This window comes from Mustela putorius, unplaced genomic scaffold, assembly GCF_011764305.1.
Source record: "Mustela putorius furo isolate JIRA1106 unplaced genomic scaffold, ASM1176430v1.1 tig00003863_pilon_pilon_pilon, whole genome shotgun sequence".
Classification (NCBI taxonomy): Eukaryota; Metazoa; Chordata; class Mammalia; order Carnivora; family Mustelidae; genus Mustela; species Mustela putorius.
In genome coordinates this window covers 22,607,587-22,629,645 of record NW_025422015.1, presented here as the reverse complement: position 1 = coordinate 22,629,645, position 22,059 = coordinate 22,607,587, and the positions used below count along the sequence as shown (strand labels likewise).

Genomic DNA, 22,059 nt, shown 5'->3' with positions numbered 1-22,059 from the left:
GAGAACATATCTTCATAAAAACAACATCAAAATCACTATAAGACCTCTACCATTTCACTTTCGGGAAATAATAATGACCTAATCATTCTAGAGTTCTAATGGTCCTGCGCAAGGCAATCTAAGGTGACATCACAAAAGAAATCAACTTTTACATATTTTACTGCTTAAGAAGCACAGTAACATTTTAATTTTACAAAAATCCTCCCATTATAAATCAGGTATTATTGTTTCAGATACTATTATCTCCACATTATATTATCATAATGTTTATTATTAATTACCTATGGAAACTAAAGGAACGTTTCAAGAAAAACGCACATTTCAGTTACTAAAGCCAATCAGACATTTAAACAATAAAGTTCTCTATGAAGTGGCAGATGACATAAATTGACTTACTCTGGATCTACAGTGCCAAGTTTAAGGGACAGTTTTAACGCCGGGCTATAGGGGCCTGTGTTAATCTTGTTTATACACTGCCACCACCACCAAAAGCCGGGGGGCGGGGAGGAGAGAAGGAAGCACAGCAGAGCGGGTATGCAGTGGGCACTGTGAGCCCCAGGGCCTGGCTCTAAATTCCATCTCCACCCGTGACTGTCTACGGGACCATGGGCACATTTCCTGACTTCTCTGTGTTGCAGACTTTCCAAATGTAAAGTGAAGATGACAATGGTGTTGTAAAGATTAAAAGAACCGGTCCATGCACAGCACTTAGAAGGGTGACAGGTCCTATCAACCACTCAAAGAAGAATAACCGCTGTATTATTATGTTCTTTTTCCACTAATATTAGTTTGGCTGAGTGGCTACCGATCAACAGAAAGATCTGTGTCTTTAATGACTTCAATCTGAAGGCCATTTTAATTGTCTGAAGAAATCATTTGCATCTTTCATGATAAAAACAGAACAAAATCCAGATCTGATTCAAAGCACTCTGCAGACGAATTATGAATGCCCTGCTTTTAGAAACATCGTCTCCTATCCTAAGAAAAGTTGCACAAGGTTTAAAGATCTAAAAATCCTTTTGTTAACCATTATCTCAAAAGTCTGCAGAATCAAACTGGTCTACTTTTAAATTGGAGTCATAGTGTGTCAGCAAACATGGAGAAGCCTAGAGCTTTAAAGGGCTAACAGACATTTCGGAAACACTTGCTACAGAATTACCAGAGGAAGGACCGCACAGAGGTGACACGTACATGTGTTGGGATCACAAAGCTAGGTCCTCAGCTCTGTGTGGGCACCTGGCCCCCGCGCCCTTTATGAGCACCCAGCTCTGAGCCCCTTGCTCAGTGGGGGTGAATGATACATGAGACGGCACAAGGTAAAGCAAGTGGTCGTGTGTCTGACGACAATATCCGCTCAATGAATGTAGCACCTGTCATTTCTAAAATAATTATTGTTTCCATTATCGTTACCTGACAGGAAAGCCTGCTATCTGTCCTGCCTTGACCTGTGTGTCATTGAACTCATAAACGTTATCTACTAGCTTTATCTGAGGCAGGCTCATGTTGTTCTGAGGAGAAATTTGTCATGGCTACCAAGAGAAATTACAAGCTTTTCAAAGATTAATAGGTTCAGTGTAACTATGTCAGATGGACTCAAGTATCTTTTATGAGTTACCTTTCTCTAAAATGAATATATTAGAGCAGTCTTGAAAACAGATCATGTGTCAATTTAACTTGAGTCACTTGTACCAGCTAATAATTCACCTTAAAAATAGCACACTGTAGTACCAAACTAAAAATAATGATGCTGCTGATGGTGATGAGAAACATTATCATATACCAGAAATAGTTCTACATTTGTTTCGTGTGTTTTCTCACTTACTCTTTGAAGTCACCCTATAAGGTAGGTACTATTATTACCATCGCACGGATGACGAGAGTGAGACCCAGGAAGGTAATGTAACTTACCACAGTCACACACCCGGAGTGTGGTAGGACAGGCGTAGCAAAGCAAGAGTCTGAGGCAAAAAGCTTCACGACGGAGGTTCATAGCTATACAGACCACAGTAATATGAACTGAGGAAATAGGGAAAATGACAGCTAAGAAGAGTAATGGAGAAATACGCCCTTGAAGACAAGCACAAAAGGAGATGGGACCCAAGCTAAAGACAGCTAGAGGGACTAAGGAGATCTTCTGGTTTTATTGGTCTATTTTGGTTTTTAAAGGAGTAAGACATGGACATGTTTACTGGCCAAAGAAGAAGTCAAAGGCACTCAATGGAGAGTATATACTGCACAAAGCATGATCTTATGTGAGGCATAAAATGAAGGATCGAGACTCCATGGGGAATGATTATTTTTTTTTCCTTGAGACAGTATAGAAAGAAACAATGAACAGAAAAAGCAGGGAATGCTAATAATTATGGGAAAATAGGGAAAACAGGGTACGTGAACTGAGAATGCTCACGACCACAGCTTTTATAATGTGACCCACGCAAAGACGGCATCTGAGCAGAGAAGCCAGACTCCTAGGGACTCAGGAAGACCACGAATATTGTGATGGGAAAGGAAGGAAAAGGTCTGGCTCCCTGGCAGCTCTGAGGATCCAGCTGACATGGGAAACAACCTACAGCACTATGCGATTCTTTCTCACAAGGAACGAGCATGTGTACCAGGATAGTTGCTGCTGAAGGCGGCGTCTGTGAGCACAGATACAGAAGCGGTAAGGTCGAGACTGACCCAGGACCAGTCATGGGGCAGGCTGATGTGCACAATGGGCACGTGGTTAGAACATCCTGGCAGAGCAGCAAAGGGACAGACCCCCAGCATCTGGGCTGATTGGGGAAAGAAGTTAAATGGGAGGGAGCTGGTAAGGACAGTGAAATGAAGCCTGTGATGACTGATGGTGGCAAGAGGGATGGCAGCCAGGCCTGGAGAGTGTGGTGACAGTAAGAAAGGTAGCTATAGTCCGCCGAGTTTGGGACCACCGTAGACATGGATCAGCTCTAAGTGAGGGCAAGGCACGGCCAAGGAGATGTGGCACTGAGGTAAGATAGGGTGTGGCTGCCTCTGTCCTTCTCTTCATAACCACCTCTTAATACGCACAGGGTACCAACAGCCGTTCTAATGAATTTTAAGCTGTTGCATTCAAATTACCTGTAGAAGGTATGATGTTCCACGCACACTTTCCATAGTCTTTTTGCTGCCCGATGGTTTGGCAGTTTGAATCCAATGGTGCTCTCAAATTGTTCGAGCTAGAATGAATCAATACACTAAATCAGTATAGTTCTTAGAACTTGATGAGAAGCTACTGAAAAACATGGACTCAGAAGTTTCTGCGAGAAGTTAGTTCTCGAAAAAAGGAGACATTCATTCATTACATAAAATTAATTTTTCATTGACTGCAATACTAGATTCTGTGAAAAGCAAGTACAACCACGGACTCAAACCCTTGTCCACTACAACCCGTTCTACCACCTTCCGACTCATCTCTGTCACTTAGATGTTTCAACAACAACAAAATAATGTCCTCCCCCCACTATGTGGCAGGCACTTACTACTTTTCCTTTTTACTAAAAGGTATAGGTGGCTCTTGTTTTTTTGTTTCATTTTGTTTTTAGCAACATGAAACTTCATGTGGCTTATCATTAAGAACTTATCATTAAGTTCTTATCATTAAGTTCTCTGGCCTTTTTTTGCCACAAAAGAATAAAGAATAGTTCATTTCGTTAAAATTCAGTGGGGAAAAATTCAGTTATCCCATGGCCATGAAGAAGAAAAGGGACCAGAGCTGTTCAGTTATGCCCAAGCACACACGACATTGCTTACCTCTGCCGGCCTAACTTTAATGTAGAAGTTACTGCGCTTATAGGAAATTTTCAAGATTTTCGGCCAAGCAAAACGATTGATTCTCAGTCTGTCTTTGTAAATGAGGAGCCCGTTAGCGCACACACCCAGCTTGATGTCCACGCCTTCCGAGTCCTGCCAAGCATAAGCCGTCATTGACCATGGTTAGAGTTGTCAGGGTTACAAAGGACAGGAATCCCATTATCCGCGCCCCTACCCCCAACCCTTAAACCATGACCAGGAATGCCAATTTTACAGGTTGGTATTAAAATCTCAGTGACAGTCCACGAGTTAAGAGAACATCTTAAATCTATTATCTTCCAGGACCAACTCTGATTGGTTAAAGAGGTACAGCCACCTGACCACAGGATACGATAATTTCCAAAAGGCGCAACTTCTGTTTCCCAGTCAGCCTGCAAGAACTAATGGGGAAAAAGGGAAACAGAACTCAATGCAGACATTCTGAAGAGACGGGCTTTTCCTGGAGGCTATTCCAGCCCTGGGGGATGGTCTGTTGGCCCACCCTCCAGTGCAGCTGGCAATTTTACTTCAGGCAAATTTATTTCAGATGGACTATGCTAGCTGATAGCTGTTCAATTTATGCCTCTATTCAGAAAAACACCAATCCGTCACAGAAAATTTCCCTTGGACACTGACTGTGGAAATCTATGAATTCTTCAGAGCCACTCTTCCATAACTCAGAGGGCTGACCTCCAGTCCACATTCAGCATTGCTTTGGCTGGCATATTCTAAGTCTGATATTCAATCAAAGTGTAACATTTCGACAGCTCTGTTACTTAATCATCTAAAACAAATCAGGTTACTTTTTTAAAAATAGAAGGATAGTACTAAGTAACCAATGCCAATTGCTTTTTCTGCTACCATACCTGAATACTTCATATATACACATAAAATTACATTGGACAATCCAAGCAAGTCTAAAAAAATCTAATTTATAAGGTGCTTTATTCATCCAAATGTGGCAGCCCCAGTTCTCTCTAGGAACAGAGAAAAAAGCTGGGATGAATCAGGCACAGGTGCCCAAGCAACTTGGCACTAGCCACAAATGATGTGTTTGCCAAAAACATCACCGGCCATGGCCACAGGGAGCAGGCCGGAAGACTACTCAAGACAGCATGTTCTCACCACAAGTAAGAAGGCAACAGTGACTGGAAACATTGAACAAAGTCATCTCCAGTCTGAGCAATCTTCAGACAGGACACTGAAGCTATTTTATCTTCCTTAAGAATAAACACAATCTGGAACCAAGTAAATTGGTTCATTTTCCATTGTTCTGCATACTGCTTCAGAATTATCAATATTTGTGTGAATAGGAATTAGAGATAACGAGTAACAAGTGAAAGGGAAAAAGCATGCCTAGTCCTCCACATGTGACTTCTGCCAATCATCAGCAACAAAGTCAGAAAAATAAACAAAAAAGGAGCACCATGTTTGCCTTGCTCACTCCTTCTCAGGAAGCTGCGACCTATGCATATCAGCAGGATCCCAGGCCCTCTGACTTGTGAAAGTTCTTGCAGATGAGACATGGAGGTCAGGACCACGTCCCTGTGACAACTACAGCTCCTCTGAAGACCGTCATCTCCACACACAGATCTCTCCTTCTCAACTTTGGCAACACTCTCTGCCCTCACCCCTTCGAAGGAATTGGGAGGGCTGCTGGTTTGCGTTCAGAGGTATTCCTGTCTTGTGGTCTCCCTGTACCTGGGTGTCAAGAGTCCTTCCATTCAATGCTCTTTGGCCTGTTCCAATAGGAGTATGCCATTAAGAATTCTTAATAAAAAAGTTTTTTTATTTAAATATAATTGAGACAATGAAAGATGAAGGCACAAACTTCAAACTCCACCAAAAATTATTTTATATTGCTACAAACCTTCTTTTCAACATGCTACAAAAGTATCCTCATCAAATATTATGAGTCTATCAGATGACAAACAGAATGAGTAAATGTTACTCTGAATTTATTTAAAAAGCAATCTGTCCTAATCCCCACAGCAAGAATGGAAATTATACTGAAAGACAGCCCACTACAACTTTTTTTTTACTTTTGTAAGATACACCTTAAAAAAATAAGAATCATGGGCACCTGGGTGGCTAGCCGTTAAGTGTCTGCCTTGGGCCCAGGTCGTGATCCCAGTGTCCTGGGATCGAGCCCCGCATTAGGCTCCTTGCTCGGCAGAAAGCCTGCTTCTACCTCTCCCACTCCCCCAGCTTGTGCTCCCTCTCTTGTTGTGTCTCTACCAAATAAATAAATAAAAGCTTTAAAAACAACAACAACAAACAAGAATTGTTGGACTTTGCCAAGTTTTGCCATCTAAGAACTGGTTTCTAACTAGTGATCAACAAATTTAAAAATTGACACATGGCCAAAGTAATAGCATTTAAAAAGAAGAGAGATCCAAAGGCTTCTTGGTCCCAAACCTGTTCTCTCCTGCCTCCCCTGTCTGGGTCTCTTGGCTGACCCTGCCTATCTCCATCACAGAGAAAAAGGAGCTAGAAGACACACAAGTGATAGGAAGCCCCATTTCACTCCCTAGAATTTATCAGAAGGTATCAGGCAAATATGGGCATGCTTAACAATACACAGCTTAAGCAAGTCTCTGCACTCTGTCTTATGCAGTTGAAAAATTAAAAAACAAAACAAAACACTCAAATCTTAAATGTGGTGGTATACATGGAAGTACTTTTAAGAAAATGGGGTGCCTGGGTGGCTCAGTGGGTTAAAGCCTCTGCCTTCAGCTCAGGTCATGATCCCGGGGTCCTGGAATCGAGCCCCGCATCATCAGGCTCTCTGCTCAGCGGGGAGCCTGTTTCCTCCCCTCTCTCTGCCTGCCTCTCTGCCTACTTGTGATCTCTGTCAAATAAATAAATAAAAATTAAAAAAAAAAAGAATTAAAGGCATCTAGCACCTAGCAGTTAAATATGATGATCCCAGAGACTACTTACTGACATGGAAAAATCTTTTAACAGAGCAAGCAAAAAACAACCAATAAAAGTAAACCCCTCATAAAATGATACCTGTAGTGCGATCCTATCAAAAAAAATGCCTCAGAGGTCAAGTGCTCCCAGTTTTTTTTTAAAGAACACAAGAAAATGTATCAAAATAATAATAGTGTTTATTTCTGCATAAAGAGACTTCAGTGTTTTTTCCCCCTTGTTTGCTCCTATTTTCTGTAATTTACACGTATTACTTTTGTAACCAAGAAAAACAGTTAAAGAATAAAGGAAGACACTGAGGGAAAAAGCACTTTGCAAATATGAAGTACTAATAACACAAGAGTGGGAATGATTAATCCGAGGCCTCGGGAGGGAGGAGGTCTTTGGGTGGGAGGCTTTCCAAGAGATTTCTCCTTGGCTACAGGGAGGGATTGGCAGGGTCTTTTAAAACCAGGCAACCATGGGTTCCTTCCTTTTCAAAACCAAATCCACCTTCCGCCTGACCTCCAGCTCTCTTCCTGGGCGGTCCCCACCCTGTGATCATCCAGACTGGGGTCATGAAGTATGTGATGCCTATTAGTGGCATCTTCGCAACCCAGTCCCCTTCTCCTATCAGTTAGGCCACCATTCCATCCTCTTCCCACCTCTCAAGTTAGGCTGCAGGTGCTGCCTCCCCAGGACCCTAGGCCAGTCTCCTCCATCTTACAAACCTGCAGAGAAGAGCCCGACCCTCAGGCTCCTTCATATGCCCAAATTCCATCCATACTGCTTTTGCCTTTTTGTGGTTGCCAGAAACTGCTCTTCTCTCCCACGACAGAAGTGGGAGGGGGGCTGGGAGAGAGGCACCACTGGACACAAAAGCTGGGATGCAGAATAAGCCATGACAAGGGTAAAGATGGCTGACAGGGGAGTCTTAGAATAAGTACGTATAAGAGGGAATTCACTGAGAAAAGAAGTAGGGCAAGAATCAGTGGTCCTTCCCACAAGCATAAACCCCACCGTTAGTCACTGGAGAAATATCAGACACCCTTGGGTGAGGTGAATAGCCTTTTCCTAAGAGTGAGCACGGCCCCTCTGAAAGTGGAGTCCTCTCAGAACTTCTGTCAACAGACGGGACAGATGCTACTTCCCAGCATACGGACAGTACCTTGGCATGATGTAGGTCAACACCATACATGGAGAGCCTCTTTGCATTTTCTAAGAACTGAGAATCAGCTTGCGCTGGAGATAAGCCCCTGAGAATCAAAAGAAACAGTATTATCTTATTGGCAGATGCAAAAATGTGGCCAAAATGGGAAAGGAGAGGATGAGCTCGGAGAATCCCCAGGGAGAGAGCAACCCCACAAAATCAGCAGGTAAGCAGGAAGGGGTAAGAAGGCTCACCTCTGAACCTCAGGCATTTTTCCTCTTAAGATAAAAAGCATAAAGGTAGAGATTTTAGATTATCTCAGAAAATTGCTTTCAGTTTTTTCCCCAATGGAGAAATGGGTGCAACATAAGTTACCTGAGAATAAAAAAGTGATCTCATCTTTCTGAAAAAGGTAAATTCTTGTTTCCTACTCCTTCATTTTATTTCACCTGGATTGCTCATAATGCAGACCACAAGTACTTGTATTTGATCTTGCACCTACGGTAGTTAACACATATCACATCCTGCTCATACTAAAATTATTTCCATCCCCATCTCTATTTACGACTCCACAAATTTTCAGCTCCCACAGAGCAAAGACTCCATACTGAACATGGCATTTCAGGACCTGGTATTTCAAATCTGAATTATTCAGTAAATACCTATTGAGTAGAATTAGAATAAAGTTAATAATATAAGAAATACTGTTTTTTTGTTTTTTTAACAGAAAAATCAATGAATGTGGTCTGTTTAAAAATTTCTTATTTCTGTAAGTTCCTTTCCAGGCATTTTTGTCAATTTTTTACAAAATTTCAACCCTGTTGAAATATGGGGCAAACTATAATTTTGTAGTGAGAATTTTTTAAACATGTGCTAAAAAACACATTTTCACAAAGATATAAAAGTTCTTGAAATGTAATATGGTATATTTATTATGGTATTAAGTAAGTAAGTTAAGCCTAACTGCTAAAGCAAAGGCCATCTTTTGTGGATGGAGGAAATACCCGTGTACTTCAATTACTGCTCCTATGTCCATGACCAGCCACATTTCTGATTCAAACCCCAAATCCTCACTATCTCTCCAGCCTTAGCAAATCGGAGAAGAAAAGCAAAAGGCAGAATACATAGTAAATGCCAAACACATATGCGGGTATTTCTGGTGTGCCTATGTTACATTGACTGGTTTGGGAGGAGACGGAAGGAGCTGTCCGAGAGAGGGGTAACTTTTTCCAACAAATGAAAGCACTGAGGGCCATGAGCACTGCTCTTCACAGGAGAGTCCTGAACACAGTGAAAGGCTATCACAAGGGCCACAAGTTGTCTGGATTAGCACTAAGGGAGGCTCCAGACAGAAAAGCTGGCTAATCTTGTCAACTACGCTCAGATGTCCCGCAAGTGTGAGGAGGGAAGCGGGTTAAATCTCCCACAGCTGTTCTCTCTCTGGGAAGCAAGTCGCCAGACCTGTGGGTTTTATGCAGCTCTGCCACCTTCTCTTCCAGCTCCTTCGTCTGTGTGGGAGCAAACTGGAAGTCACTGAGATCACTACTGCCATGTTCTTCCGGATCATAGTCCCCAAGTTCAGCCTGCAATGTGTAAGATCCCAGGAGGGCGTGCGTCACGAACGAGCAAGGCAGGCGGCCAGAGGCAATGTCCTGCCGAAGCTGAAGGCACAAGAAGTATCTGTGAGGAGCAAGAGGGAGAAAGATGGGGAAGGACATCAGTTAGGACTGCAGCACTAAGATTCCTTGAGTTGTCCTATACCTCTGAAACCAAACAGACAATATAGGCAACTCTCGATGCCCAGAGCCAAAATCGTCTTGTTGAACAGTAAGTCCACCCAGCTCCTTGGCTCTGAACTTGTGGCTTATTCACAGCAGGTGAGTCTAACTGGCTAAGCAACAGAAGGGGAATTCTGAGCTGCTATTGCAGACCCAGCATCTTAGGATCCCAGTAAAGAGCTTTGTGACTGAAGGTAAAAATTCTAATCACATAGACTGCTCTCCTTTGATTTAAAACTGTAATCAAAATTTGCATGTCCCTCAAAAGTTGTAAAGACTAATGAAGTTTTAAAAACAGCTGTTCTTGAGCATTTGTAAGAGCTAAGGTCACCCACCCTTTATCCTTCCTAGCCTTTTCATACTAATTTCTTTTCCTGGAAAAGAAAGCTGGACAACGATTAGAAGACAATCTTTACTTTAAAGCCCTTACTACCCGTTTACTCCATCTAAAGTGGCAGCTAGTTCACTTTAGAACGGAAAAAACATGAGCTTCAGAAACAGGCTCGGCTGACCCTGTGCAACCTTGAGCAAGCTCATTTCCTTGCCCGAGGATAATTCCCCACCTGTAAAATGAGAATTCTACCCCCCTTTGAAGGTGAGAATAAAAATTAGATAATATAAACAAAACATACATGTTATCTAGGAATCAACAGTTAGTTATAAAACATTCCATTTTCCACTAAATGACATGCAGAACCATGTTATTTATATTCTATGAGAAACTGGGGGCAGGGTACTACCCACTCCTTTGCTTTTTTTTTTTTTTAAGATTTTATTTTTTATTTGACAGAGAGAGAGACTAACAAGAAGGTAGAGAGAGAGAGAGAGAGAAGGAAACAGGCTCCAGGGCAGGGAGCCTGATGCGGGACTCGATCCCAGGACTCTGGGATCATGACCTGAGCTGAAGCAGAGGCCCTAATCCACTGAGCCACCCAGGCACCCCTCTGCTGACATTTTAAAACTCGATTTCTACTCTTGAATTTAACTACTTGCTAATAAAGATTACCATCGACCCCTCCAAACTGAATGCCCCTGTCCTTGAAGGTTTAGAGCATATCATTCCTATTAGTAGCCAACTACCTTCTTTCTTTCTTTGCTGGTATGTCGGCCCAGTCTCCTCCTGCACTCTGTTGCATGCAGTCCAGCCCCATGGCTGTTGGGTTGGACAGCACAATCTGGACCGTGCGGTCAGCCATCACCCAGTTCAGTCATACCTAGATTACCACTGAGTCCGCTGTCAGGCGGGGCAGAGACCTGGTTTGTCATCGGCCTACTGCCACAGTTAGCAATGTAATTGCCCCGCAGTGAGTGCTCAATGGTCTTCTGAGAGAGTGGAAGTCCCCTCACTGTCACTACAGTCTGAAGATTTTTATGCATGGCAGGAGCTCTCTTTCTAAGGAGGATTATATTCCCTTGATCCTGAAACACCACATGCACAACTGCATTAAATCTAGAAAACTCAAATTATTTTTAATTTTTATTTTATTTTTAGAAAACTCAATTTTAAACTAGGATTCCAGGGTATTCTGCAATTCTCGAAGTCTGATCAAGAACAGGGCTCGTTCTCCACATTCTATGGCACTTTGAAGACCTCACCATAAAGACTCCATCTATTTCTAAGATCTCGTTTTCTTTTTAGATCATAGTCTTGACTTTTCACACTAGTTCTCTCCTGTTTTCAAAGACGAAGTCGAAGGCCCAGAAACTTCCGACAACTCCGGCAGCTTCCTGAACTTGCCAGCTCTACCTTCTTCACAGAGCAGGACCCGGCAACCTTCAAATGTTATTCTGAACAGTGTTCCTCGATGCCTCAAAAGCCACCTCAACTTCTAAATGTGCACTCAAGCCATGGGGAAGATTCGGTCCTGACATCTGGGCTCCAGGCAGGTAGCTGGTCTCAGGCTGCCTGCCGAGGCCTTCGGTTATTTGCTCAACAAACTATCTCATTCCACACACCACACACAGCGAGACTGTTCAAGCCCCATTTCAAAGAAAAACCCAAGCACTTACAGATGCCGTAAACTGCAATCAGCAGAGGACTGCCATCCCCCAAACAATTATGGCAAGAAGTGTATGTAAAGACAGGGAACTGGGTCACAAAACCCCCACTGCAGCGGTCAAAGGCATTCCTGTGGTGAGGCTCTGTCTCCAGAGCACATCAACCCGTCAAGCCTGATGCTCCCAAGCAGCTCACTGTGCAGTTATAAAGGCTACGGTCTATTATTTACTAGCTGAAGCTAATTCGATCACAGCTCACTTAGTTTGAGAAAACCCCTATCCAGCAATAAGCAGCAGTGGGCGGCAGGGAGACTTGTCATTTATCCAGATTTAGAAAGGAATCTCCTCCATTCCTCTTTCACGTGGGTATCATGCACCCTTAAGCACTGAAAGGGCCTGATGTCTGACCACAAGACCGGACTAACAGAAAGCATCAAGGACACAGGAACCACAGGAATCCAAAGCAGAGTTTTCCAGTAAGACCCTGTGCCCTTCAAAAAGTGTATTCTGAACACAGTTTTCCTTGACCATGTAATCTATGCACCTATTCTTACCAAAGCTAGTAAGTCCTATTGCTGGTAACCACCCTGAATAGGGTTAAGAGGTCAAGGCTCTTGGGGATTCAAATGTTCCTTGGTTACTATTCAGATACTCAGTCACTCTCAGAATCAGTAAATGTTCCGGCTCCTCAACTGAATCTTTTATTTGCAATTTAAGCATCTGTTTCTATAGCCCAGTCTCAAAGGAGGTGGAAATGAAATAGCTATTAGGAAAGCCTACTTACTTTATTAGGTTTTTCTTCCCCTCCCTTTGAGGTAAGAGATCACCCTCCCACCAAAATGGGCTTTTCAAAGTAATTTCCTTTTTCTACACTTCTATCACCTTTGTGAGTAATAGGAAACTAGTACACAGGTACACAAGGATTATATAATAAAAACAATCTTAGTATTAACCTGAAATATTAAATAGCAATGATTTTTAAAAGTGTAACACAAGAAACAAAGTTGTCAGAGTTATAATTTTTTAATATTCCATTACTCAACTGCGAATGGAGAAATTTTTAAAAAGTGATTAAAATTTTTGAAACTGGCAACATTTCCAACTATTTTGGAGTACACTCATTTCCAAGGAAACATCTAGAATTCCACTTATGAAAACATATCTTGGTTTTGATCCTGAAATTACCATTACTCTCCCAAAAATAAATGAGAGCTGTAAGTAGAGATTTGTTTTAAAATATACGGATAAAGTACCTGGTGAGATCTTCAGTCAACTGAGAAGGATCAGGAGGATAAAACTTCACATTAAAGGTGAACAGCCAAGGAAGATCTGTAATTATTAAATATGGTTATTTATTCAACCAACAGAATGACCACTTATTTTGATAAAAATTAAATGTTATGTTCAAACAGTACACGCCAGTCCTACTCTGAATCAGTTTGGAGAATTTCATTTTTTAGTATTAAGAAAACTATTTATAAAAACAATGAAAAATAAAAATCACATACATAACCCACTATTAGAGAATAGATTCACTTTTGTTTTCAAAAGATTTATTTATTTGAGAGAGAGTGCAGGAAGGGGCAGAGAGAGAGAGAGAGAGAGAGAAACTCCAGTGGCCTGCCCACTGAGCTCAAGGCCCAAAACAGGGCTCAGGGTCAAAACCCTGAGATCATTACCTGAGCTGAAGTCAAGAATAGGATGCTTAACAGACTGCTCCACCCAGAAACCCCAGATTCATTTTTTTAATAAACATTTACTAATACTTCGAATGTTTTGTATGGTGACATATTATGCAAAAATTTTACTATGACCTCCACGTAATCATTTTAAGGTTTGTTTTAACCACCGTATATCTACATGCCAAATATTCCCTACTGGGGTTTTTTTTTTAAGTATTTTAAGATTTGTAGATTGTTGGGAGAAAGGAGATAATCACTGATCACTCTAGCTATTTAAGAAATGATTAATGAGTGAGCTGAAGAAAGTGTTCAAAGAAATCCCAAAGAAGGGAAAGACCAGTAAAATATCACAATATTTTATAATAGAATTATTCCCAGGTTTCATGGAGCAGGTGTAAGTATATTCATCATATGTAACATATGCTTGGCTGTACTGTGCCACAACGAATGAACAGAGCAAACAACCATGTCAGAAATGACTTAGTCTAAGTTTAAAACACTGCTGTCTGTACATTAACATTCAATTAATGGTTGCTAGGGTGGGAATATGCATTCTTCACGGTGACTGCCGACCGATAACGAAGCAAAGTCAGCACAGGATCATCAGTTCTTAATGGAGCCTTATTCTTTGTTTTCCAGATTGTACCATGAGCACACGCTTGCCTGGGTAGGACTGCAGGGAGACGTTTCTAATAGAACACTTACATTTTAGCACTAATAATGCTAAACTTTGCATTAAATGTGACCACAAAATTTCCTGGCAATATGTGAATGGTCCATCTAGCTATGGACCATTTATATAGGAACCCATGCAGGTCCTATTCATGTACATCAGAGGAAGGTTTTAAAGAAAATTTTGAACAGGAACTAAGGCTGTCAGTTTTCAAAAGTCAATGAAAAAAGATGAACGTTTACCTTTGCTATGTGCCTATTACGTGAAAAGTAACAAAGTATAAGAGCAGCTGGGGGAGCCTAAAACTAAGCAGTTCTTTGGTCCATTTTGACATGAGCAGAAAGGAAGAGGTAAAGGCAACAGCTAAAACAATCTCCTCAGCCTCCTTTCCCCATCGGAACAGCCCAGGTTTCCATTTAGAGAACTAGTTCCAACCATCCGAAAAAGCCAAATGGTATTTGTTACTGTTATTCCTCTTGCCAAACCACAGGGGCAAAGGTCCTGAAATAACTCTAAAAAAACTTCACAAATAATCAAAACAGAAGACCGTGATTCATAATCAGCAAGAGTCTTACCTCCCAAAATGAGGACTTTCCAGGACTCTCAAATGAGCAACACAGAAACATACTCAACAAAATGCCAAAACCAGACCATAGGAAACAAGTCAATGGAACATCAATCACATTTCAGAGGTTATCCTGTTCTTGCTATGGGGTGGGTCACTTACTCGGCAGGTCTGGTTTCAGATAAAGCCAAAGAACCAAGCATCCATACCTTTTTTAATTCATGTACTCTGCAGACCTAGAACAACTATACATAAGAAAAAGGAAACATTCCAAGGTTCTTCCACAATGTCAGCATAACGCTTATGTGTCTAACTACTCCTTTTCTTTTCTTCCCCCCTTTCCATGATGAACCAAGCATAAATGGACAAAACACCAAGATAATAAATGCAGGGGGGAAGAGAGAGGGTTGGGAAGGGCTGCTGGAAAGCCAGGAGTAGTAATAGTCAGGGTGACCGACCATCCCAGTCTACTCGGGATTGTTGGTGTTTCAGTACTAAAAGTCCTACATCCCAAGAAACCCCCATCCTGGATGAATCAGGAAAGTCATTCTATTCAACGATATCTTATTTTAAAAGGAAGAGAAAGAGGAGTCTACAAGGAGAAGAAATGGGAAAATAAGGTTTATGCTCAGAATTTTAAAAGGAAGCAGAGAAGAGACGATAGGAAAACTACCAAAAAGATAAAGGAATTCAGGGAGAAAGAAAAAGAAATGAAGAAAACAGCCATAAAGGCCCTAACATGAGACAGAAGGTGAGGGACATAAGGGAAGGGACAGAAGGGAAGCATACAGATTTGTTAGAGTGTGTTGATGTTGGGAATAATCAATCAGCAGAGCATGAAACCAACAGCGCAAAGGGTGTCGTGCAGGCCGGCACTCAGAGAAATGGTTCCTCCCTAGACAGCTCTGGGGCCCACAGTCTGGAAGGGCTGTTGAAAATGGAGTTCTCCTGTCTATAAATTTCAGTTCTTCATGGCTCCCTACCTTTTCTATTTGGTCATTCACCAACTCTGAAGTAAATTGAGTATCCGGATCCCTAGCAGAGTGTTTTCTGGAGCATTGACGTTTCCTGGCAGATATCCTAAGACCGGCCATGGGCAAGGCCAAGTGCAGAGGCAGAACCGCTGAAGGAGCTGTGGCTGGTGAGGGGACACAGCTCAAGCCACTTTGGAAGTCTACCATGAGAGCAAAGGGGAAATGCAACAGGACGGACTAGAAACCCAGATGCAAAGAGCATGCAGAGCAGTCCTGGACAGTGGAACAAAGAGTAGAGAAGGCGATCGTCACAGAGGATGGAAGAGACGGTGTGCCCAGGCTTTCCTGCCCTGGAGTCTGCACTCCAGTACATCGAGGAGCCATGTGTCTATGCCTCTGGGGCCAGAGACAAGCCTATTAATTAAACCAATTACACACTTCCAAAACAAAGTAGACAAAGCCATCATAATTCGTTGCCTAGAGTAGAATTTACATCAACAGTGAAAGTTACACAAAGCAGCTCCTCATTCTTTTCCCAGAAGAAAGGTCAGATATTACTTCAGAGTGGTAGATATTGTGAGGGAATATTTAGGACTAGGAGTCTAGAACCTCCTGACCAGAATAGTCGTTAAGCCATGTATCCAATAAAGTCATGATTCCACAAAAATACTGTTAGTATCCTTAGCTTCCTTTATGATATAAATGCACAAATCACTAGTATTCCAGTCAACATTCCTATGAATTTCATTAAAGAAGAAATAGATGTAAAGATGAAGAAGTAAGATTATTTAAATACTCACTTCGCAGTTGTCTCTTTATTTCCTTTGCAGGATCTAGCCAGTTCTACAGGAGGAGGGAGGGAAAAAGGTTAATTAAGCCATAAAACATATTTCAGAATCCAAAAATGGAACAGTTTACAGTTCACATACTTAAGTGTAAACATAAATTCTTATTCTAAGCAGCTTTCACCAATTAGCATTCCACTGAGCTAAGTATTGATTTGTTTTTGAATGTGTGTGTGTGTGTGTGTGTGTGTGTTATAGATAAAACACTAAAACACTTTTAAGGTGGGTCTCTTGGGTCTCATTTTCTTGGATCTGAAAGCAAACGTCTATCCAAATGATGAGACACAATATACCTACATGTAGTCCTTATTCTGTAACAGGACTGCCAGCAGTCAGCCCCGGTGGGCACTGAAATGACAGCTGAGGCAAGGACAATAATTGGCTCTTCAAAGTATATACACCCCAATCCGACACAATTATCTCAACTACTGAAGCCTACACTTTCTTTTTCCCTGCAACTATACAATGCTCTGGAGAAATACTGTCAGGCTGGAGCTGGTCGTGTTCTTCCTGTTCTTCGTGTAACATCCTTTAAACTTCACGCCAAGTGGGAAGTCAAATCATAAGGCACTCCCTTTCGCTTCCCCCTTTCTACCCTTTGAGAAAGGTTCTAGGAAACCACTACATCTTAAAAAAAAAAAAAAATTTGGACCACGTGGTTTCAAACCACCTAAGGACATTAAACATTTATCTCTCCAAGTTAACAGCAAAAGATCCAACCAAAAAAATTATATTTCATTTTTTGTCTATATATTATTTACTTCCCCTGCCCTCCTCAAGTCAAACCTCTCAAAGTTCACCTTACTTTATCTTCATTAATGCAGAACAAATATATTTTTTAAGATACAATATACTGACTAAAATAGTTAAGGTCCAGACAATGTGGAGGATAGGGGTGCTGACTCCCCCACACAGTCAAAACTCTACATATAACTTTTTTGACTCCTCCAAAGCTTAACTACTATAGCTTCCCATTAATCAGAAGGCTTACCAAAAACACAAGTCAATTAATGCATATTTTATATGTTATACACTGTATTCTTATAATAAAGAGAAAAGAAAATGTTTAGAAAATCATGAGTAATTACAAAACTGTCCTGTATTTATTGAAAGAATCTGTGCACAAATGGACCCACACCACTCAAATACTCACTTCACAGTTGTCTCTTTATTAATGACCCCATGGTATTCAAGGGTCAACTATAATTGGCTTTACAATACATAAGTTTCATTTATTCTAAAAGCATCCCAAATAACATAACATCTGTGCTTAAACAGAATTTTCTTCAGCTATATAAAGCAAATAATTAAGATGTTTGTCGTTAGGCAGAAAATAACAGCCTACTGTCTTAACAACCCTATTGAACTGGAACAACAGAACATTAGCTCCCATTATTAAAAAGTGGCAAGAGGCGGCTTTGAAAGCAAAGTGGGTTTTACTACACTGCTCACGGCTTGCGTGTAGGACAGCAAGGACCCAAGGTATGCATGCTCTGTTTTAAAACTGGTGATACCCAAACGTCTCAATAAAGAACTACCATAGCTTGGCTGAGTTTCATATTACTGGTGTCCCAGCTGCACGGTCCATCAACACGGAGGGTCAGTGGGACGCTTCCATGGTACCTTCAGAGCTAAGTTGGGGAGCAGCTCGAATTCTCCCCTTAGGAAAGAGCCTGGCATTCAGTTTCCTTGCCCTGCAGCTGCTGTCTCCCCACAACAGCTGGCCCACAAATGGCCGGGTGTGAGGGGTACACAGGAAAGAGAAAAACACCATTCAGTCTCTAGCCCAGACGAGGAGAAGCTGGGGAAGAGACGAAGGAGGGTCCGATGTGTTACAGCCTTTCATCCAAGGAAGCAACCACCACAGTAAGGAAACTGAATCAGCGACAACGGCTCGTCAACTGAAAGGGAGGAGGGACCCTCAAAACATGAACGCAGAGAGAACATGAAGGGAAACGACTTCCCTGGTCTCCAACAACTCAGACAGACCCTTCCAGGTCTCACTCTGTGACAGGTGCTACAGATGCCTGCCGCAGAAGGTGGAGGACAGGGACGCCTGGGTGGCTCAGTTGGTTAAGCAGCTGCCTTCGGATAAGGTCATGGTCCCAGTGTCCTGGGATCGAGTCCCGCATCGGGCTCCTTGCTCAGCAGGGAGCCTGCTTCTCCCTCTGCCTCTGCCTGCCATTCTGTCTGCCTGTGCTCGCTCCCCCCCCTCTCTGATAAATAAATAAATAAATAAATAAATAAATAAATAAATAAATAAAAAGAAGGTGGAGGACAATGGCAGGAGCAGCCTCATCCTCTAGGATCCCAAGGTATAGCCCTGTGTCCCCGTCACTTGGCACCTTTCATTCTCGCCTGCAGCCCCAATCCCTTGTACAACGTGCCTGCAGGTTTCTGCACAGCATGGAGAGTGTGAAAGAGCTCTACAGACCCAGGAGATGAGTGAGAAGTTTCCTCGCACCAGCCAGCCAAATTCAGATGCGGTGTCATTCTCCCGGCCCCTTTCCACAGTATGGCCAGCCAGAATACTGGAAGACTGAAGTGGCTTCTCTCCCTTTCTTCAGACCCCGACCCACACACGAAGTGGGCTGAGTTTACTGATGTGACCCAACAGTGGCAGCAGAAGGGACTCCGGCCACCTGCCGACTGGTTTTCCCTTTGCTGAGCACGCTCACTTCCCCAACACTCCCCGTGGAGTCAGGAGGTCTCCCCAACCCTCCCGCAACTCTGCAGGGGTGATCAGAGACCCCATTACCTGTATCCTCCACAGCACTCAGCAGCTTTAGGCAACCATTAAGTACTAAATTAAGAGCTGTTGACTGATATCTGCCCACTGCCATGCTCTGGTCCTCTTAAAAGACCAAAGTTAGAGTACTTTTATTAGAGTGCCTATTATTTGAATAATTAGCTCTGGTGAGTACCAAGATCCTGAGTGGGATTCTTACCAGACACATCTACAGAAAGATAAACCCTTGATTATGAATTGTTACATATAGATTCATAAGACGCTGGTGTTAGGAAAAACCTGAGAGACAATTTGGTCTAAACGTCCACACATAACGGGTATGGCCTCACTCTTACCTAAGTGTCCATGGCTACTGGCACATATCTGGAACCATGAGTCACTTGGGCTCATCAGGGCCCCCTACTCCCTTGGCTTTTGTAACACTCCAAACTTCTACAATTGTGTCACCTCAAAAGAATATTTGGTCCCCCTACACGGTGCTTCTGAAGCCTTAAGGGTTTATCTGAGTCCCCTGAAGACCTGGTCAAAACATAGATTATGACTCCTATGTTCACCGTAAGGACCTGGAATTTTCCTTTCTAACAAATTCTAGGTAGTGCCTATGCTGGGGTCTCCTGGACCATCCCTTGAGCAGTATGGCCACAGATGGCTTTTAATGTATTTTCCCAAAAGTTGAAGGTAGACATTTTCAAGTCCTTTAACTGGCTTGACAGATAGACACCCAGCCTTCACTCGCTAAATATTCTATTGTTGACAACCTCCCGCAGAAAGCCCTAGCAGATCACGGCCTTCCACGTTCCCACATACAAGTGTGTCATTGAACTCCACCACATCACACTAAACAGCTGTATCCAATAATGTCAAGCTCCAAAGTCTTTCTTCTGCCAAGGTGCTAACCACTCCACCGGACAAGGAGGAGAGGCCAAGCCCATCAACAGCAGCAGCCCATTCATGGTCCAGATGGGCTGCTGCCTGGGCGGCAGGCCACTGAACAAAGCAGACCTAGATATGGAACCAGGACACCATCACAACACCTACCTCCAAATTCCTCCCCCTCTCCCAAACCACTGCCAGAAATGTCCATCTCACCTGATTCCCTTTCAGGCTGGATGCTAAGACCCCAGAGTTAGAAGTTTTTTCAAAATGCTTAACTGTGCCTTTCTCACTAACTTGTGGTGCTTCTCAGTCTGGCCAGGTCTGAGACATTGAATTCACCCAGCTCTATATTACTGAATGTTAAAAGTGTAAGTTTGCCTAAAATCTGCAATTTCCCTTAAGAATTTATAGCACTGAAGCAGATCCCCTTTGTTATACCTTTGCCTAAATGAGGTCTGACAGAACACTGCCCTAATGCTGGTGTTAGCTGAAAAGCTATAGCTTTCTGTGTTACAGCAAAATGTTCACCATGGGGCTGCCTGGGTGGCTCAGTGGGTTAAGCCTCTGCCTTCAGCTCAGGTCATGATCTCAGGGTCCTGGGATCGAGTCCCGCATTGGACTCTCTGCTAGGCAGGGAGCCTGCCTCCTCCTCCCTCTCTCTGTTTCTGCCTGCCTCTCTGCCTACTTGTGATCTCTCTCTGTCAAATAAATAAAATCTTTTAAAAAAAAAAAAATGTTCACTATGCATCTGGCAGAACGTGATTCAAACTTCTGCCTTTGAATTAGAAGTTGCCACTGGACTGAATATAGAATTTTATTAAAGAATAGTTTATATATGACAAAGTTTAATATTTGTGTTTTTAGCTTGAGTTTCTGGAGGGAAATGGTCACGCTATCAGACAAACACTTCAATCAACTTTCATAAAGTTAGCTGTGGATGACAACTACACTTGTAACAAACTCCTCTTTCGATATGGCTTGAAGCAAAATAACATAATCCCTGGGCCAGGTGCCAAACTCTATTAACATCAAAAATTCAAGACAATATTTTTCCCTTTAAAGAGAGTCCAAAACCCTTAATGATGGTTCCAGTTAGACATGAATACAAGAACTATATGGACTCAAATTTCCATATATAAATGAGCAACATGTTGCTTGATTCCACATATTTTTAATGGCATTTTCCATAGTAAAGTTTACATAAAACTTCTCAAGAGACATTCAAAAGTTCTAACAGTAATAATGATAGATTTTCATACTTAAGAGTAAACTGAAAGGCTTCCAACCCAAGATCTCAACCAGGAGACACAGTACTACACTAAAAGTGAAGAGAAGTTTAGATTTTCTCTCCATGGAAAATTTTCATACAAATAACTATGGGTTTACCTCACCTTCAACTTATGTTGAAATAAGTCACTGAAACTTCTATAAATACGGATAACATCCAGCATGAAGCAAGCAGCTTAAGTTCCTGTACCGTACAGTATCCTATTGTTGAAACTGCATGGGTCATGCTCAACAGGACTGATTAAGCTAAGCTGATACAATGGAAATGATATTCTGTGGAAAAATTAAGACACCATTCAAATCTACTTTAGAAAAATAAGAGGTTTTTTGCCTAGACATCTTGAGGACTGAATTTTGTTTTCATCAGTGACAAGGAATAAAAAATTATGCAAAAGTTATGAAAGCACATCAGATTATACATGAAAAATATACTGTCAATTACATGTGAGCATTCATGTTCTGACAAGTCCGCATCTCAGAAAGGAACCCCCCCGCCCCGTTTATTCCCTCCATGTCATATGATTAAAGCCTAGATAACAAAGCCTGTGCCTAACTATATGGGCATTTTCATCTCCCATGTCACAAGAGAAACTACAAGGTAAAATAAGGAAATAGGAGTTCCTTTTCAAACTTTTGCACATTTCATCAATCACTGAGGATCCTATATAGAACCCCTCTCCAAATTTAACTTTATCCTAATACTCTCTGCCTCAAGGACCCAAGCTTCTCCTGAACTCCAGCCATCCCCTCTCATGCAGAACG

The 22,059-nt window shown here is 42.1% G+C and overlaps 1 protein-coding gene across 19 annotated transcripts in view; it reads right to left on the bottom strand.

Moving 5' to 3' along the window:
- Nucleotides 1–22,059, bottom strand: part of EPB41L2 (erythrocyte membrane protein band 4.1 like 2) — a 211,294-nt gene that overhangs the window by 49,637 nt on the left and 139,598 nt on the right. For all 19 annotated transcript variants that reach the window (XR_006602351.1, XM_013063725.2, XM_045066366.1 and 16 more), the window contains exons 5-10: nucleotides 16,341–16,383; nucleotides 12,900–12,975; nucleotides 9,332–9,550; nucleotides 7,889–7,976; nucleotides 3,769–3,921; nucleotides 3,097–3,194 (exon numbers count right to left, since the gene is read on the bottom strand). Coding sequence is in view for 18 of the 19 variants with exons in the window: in XM_013063725.2 (XP_012919179.1) it covers nucleotides 3,097–3,194; nucleotides 3,769–3,921; nucleotides 7,889–7,976; nucleotides 9,332–9,550; nucleotides 12,900–12,975; nucleotides 16,341–16,383 (677 nt within the window). In the remaining variant the exon portion in view is untranslated. The remainder of the gene's footprint in view (nucleotides 1–3,096; nucleotides 3,195–3,768; nucleotides 3,922–7,888; nucleotides 7,977–9,331; nucleotides 9,551–12,899; nucleotides 12,976–16,340; nucleotides 16,384–22,059) is intronic.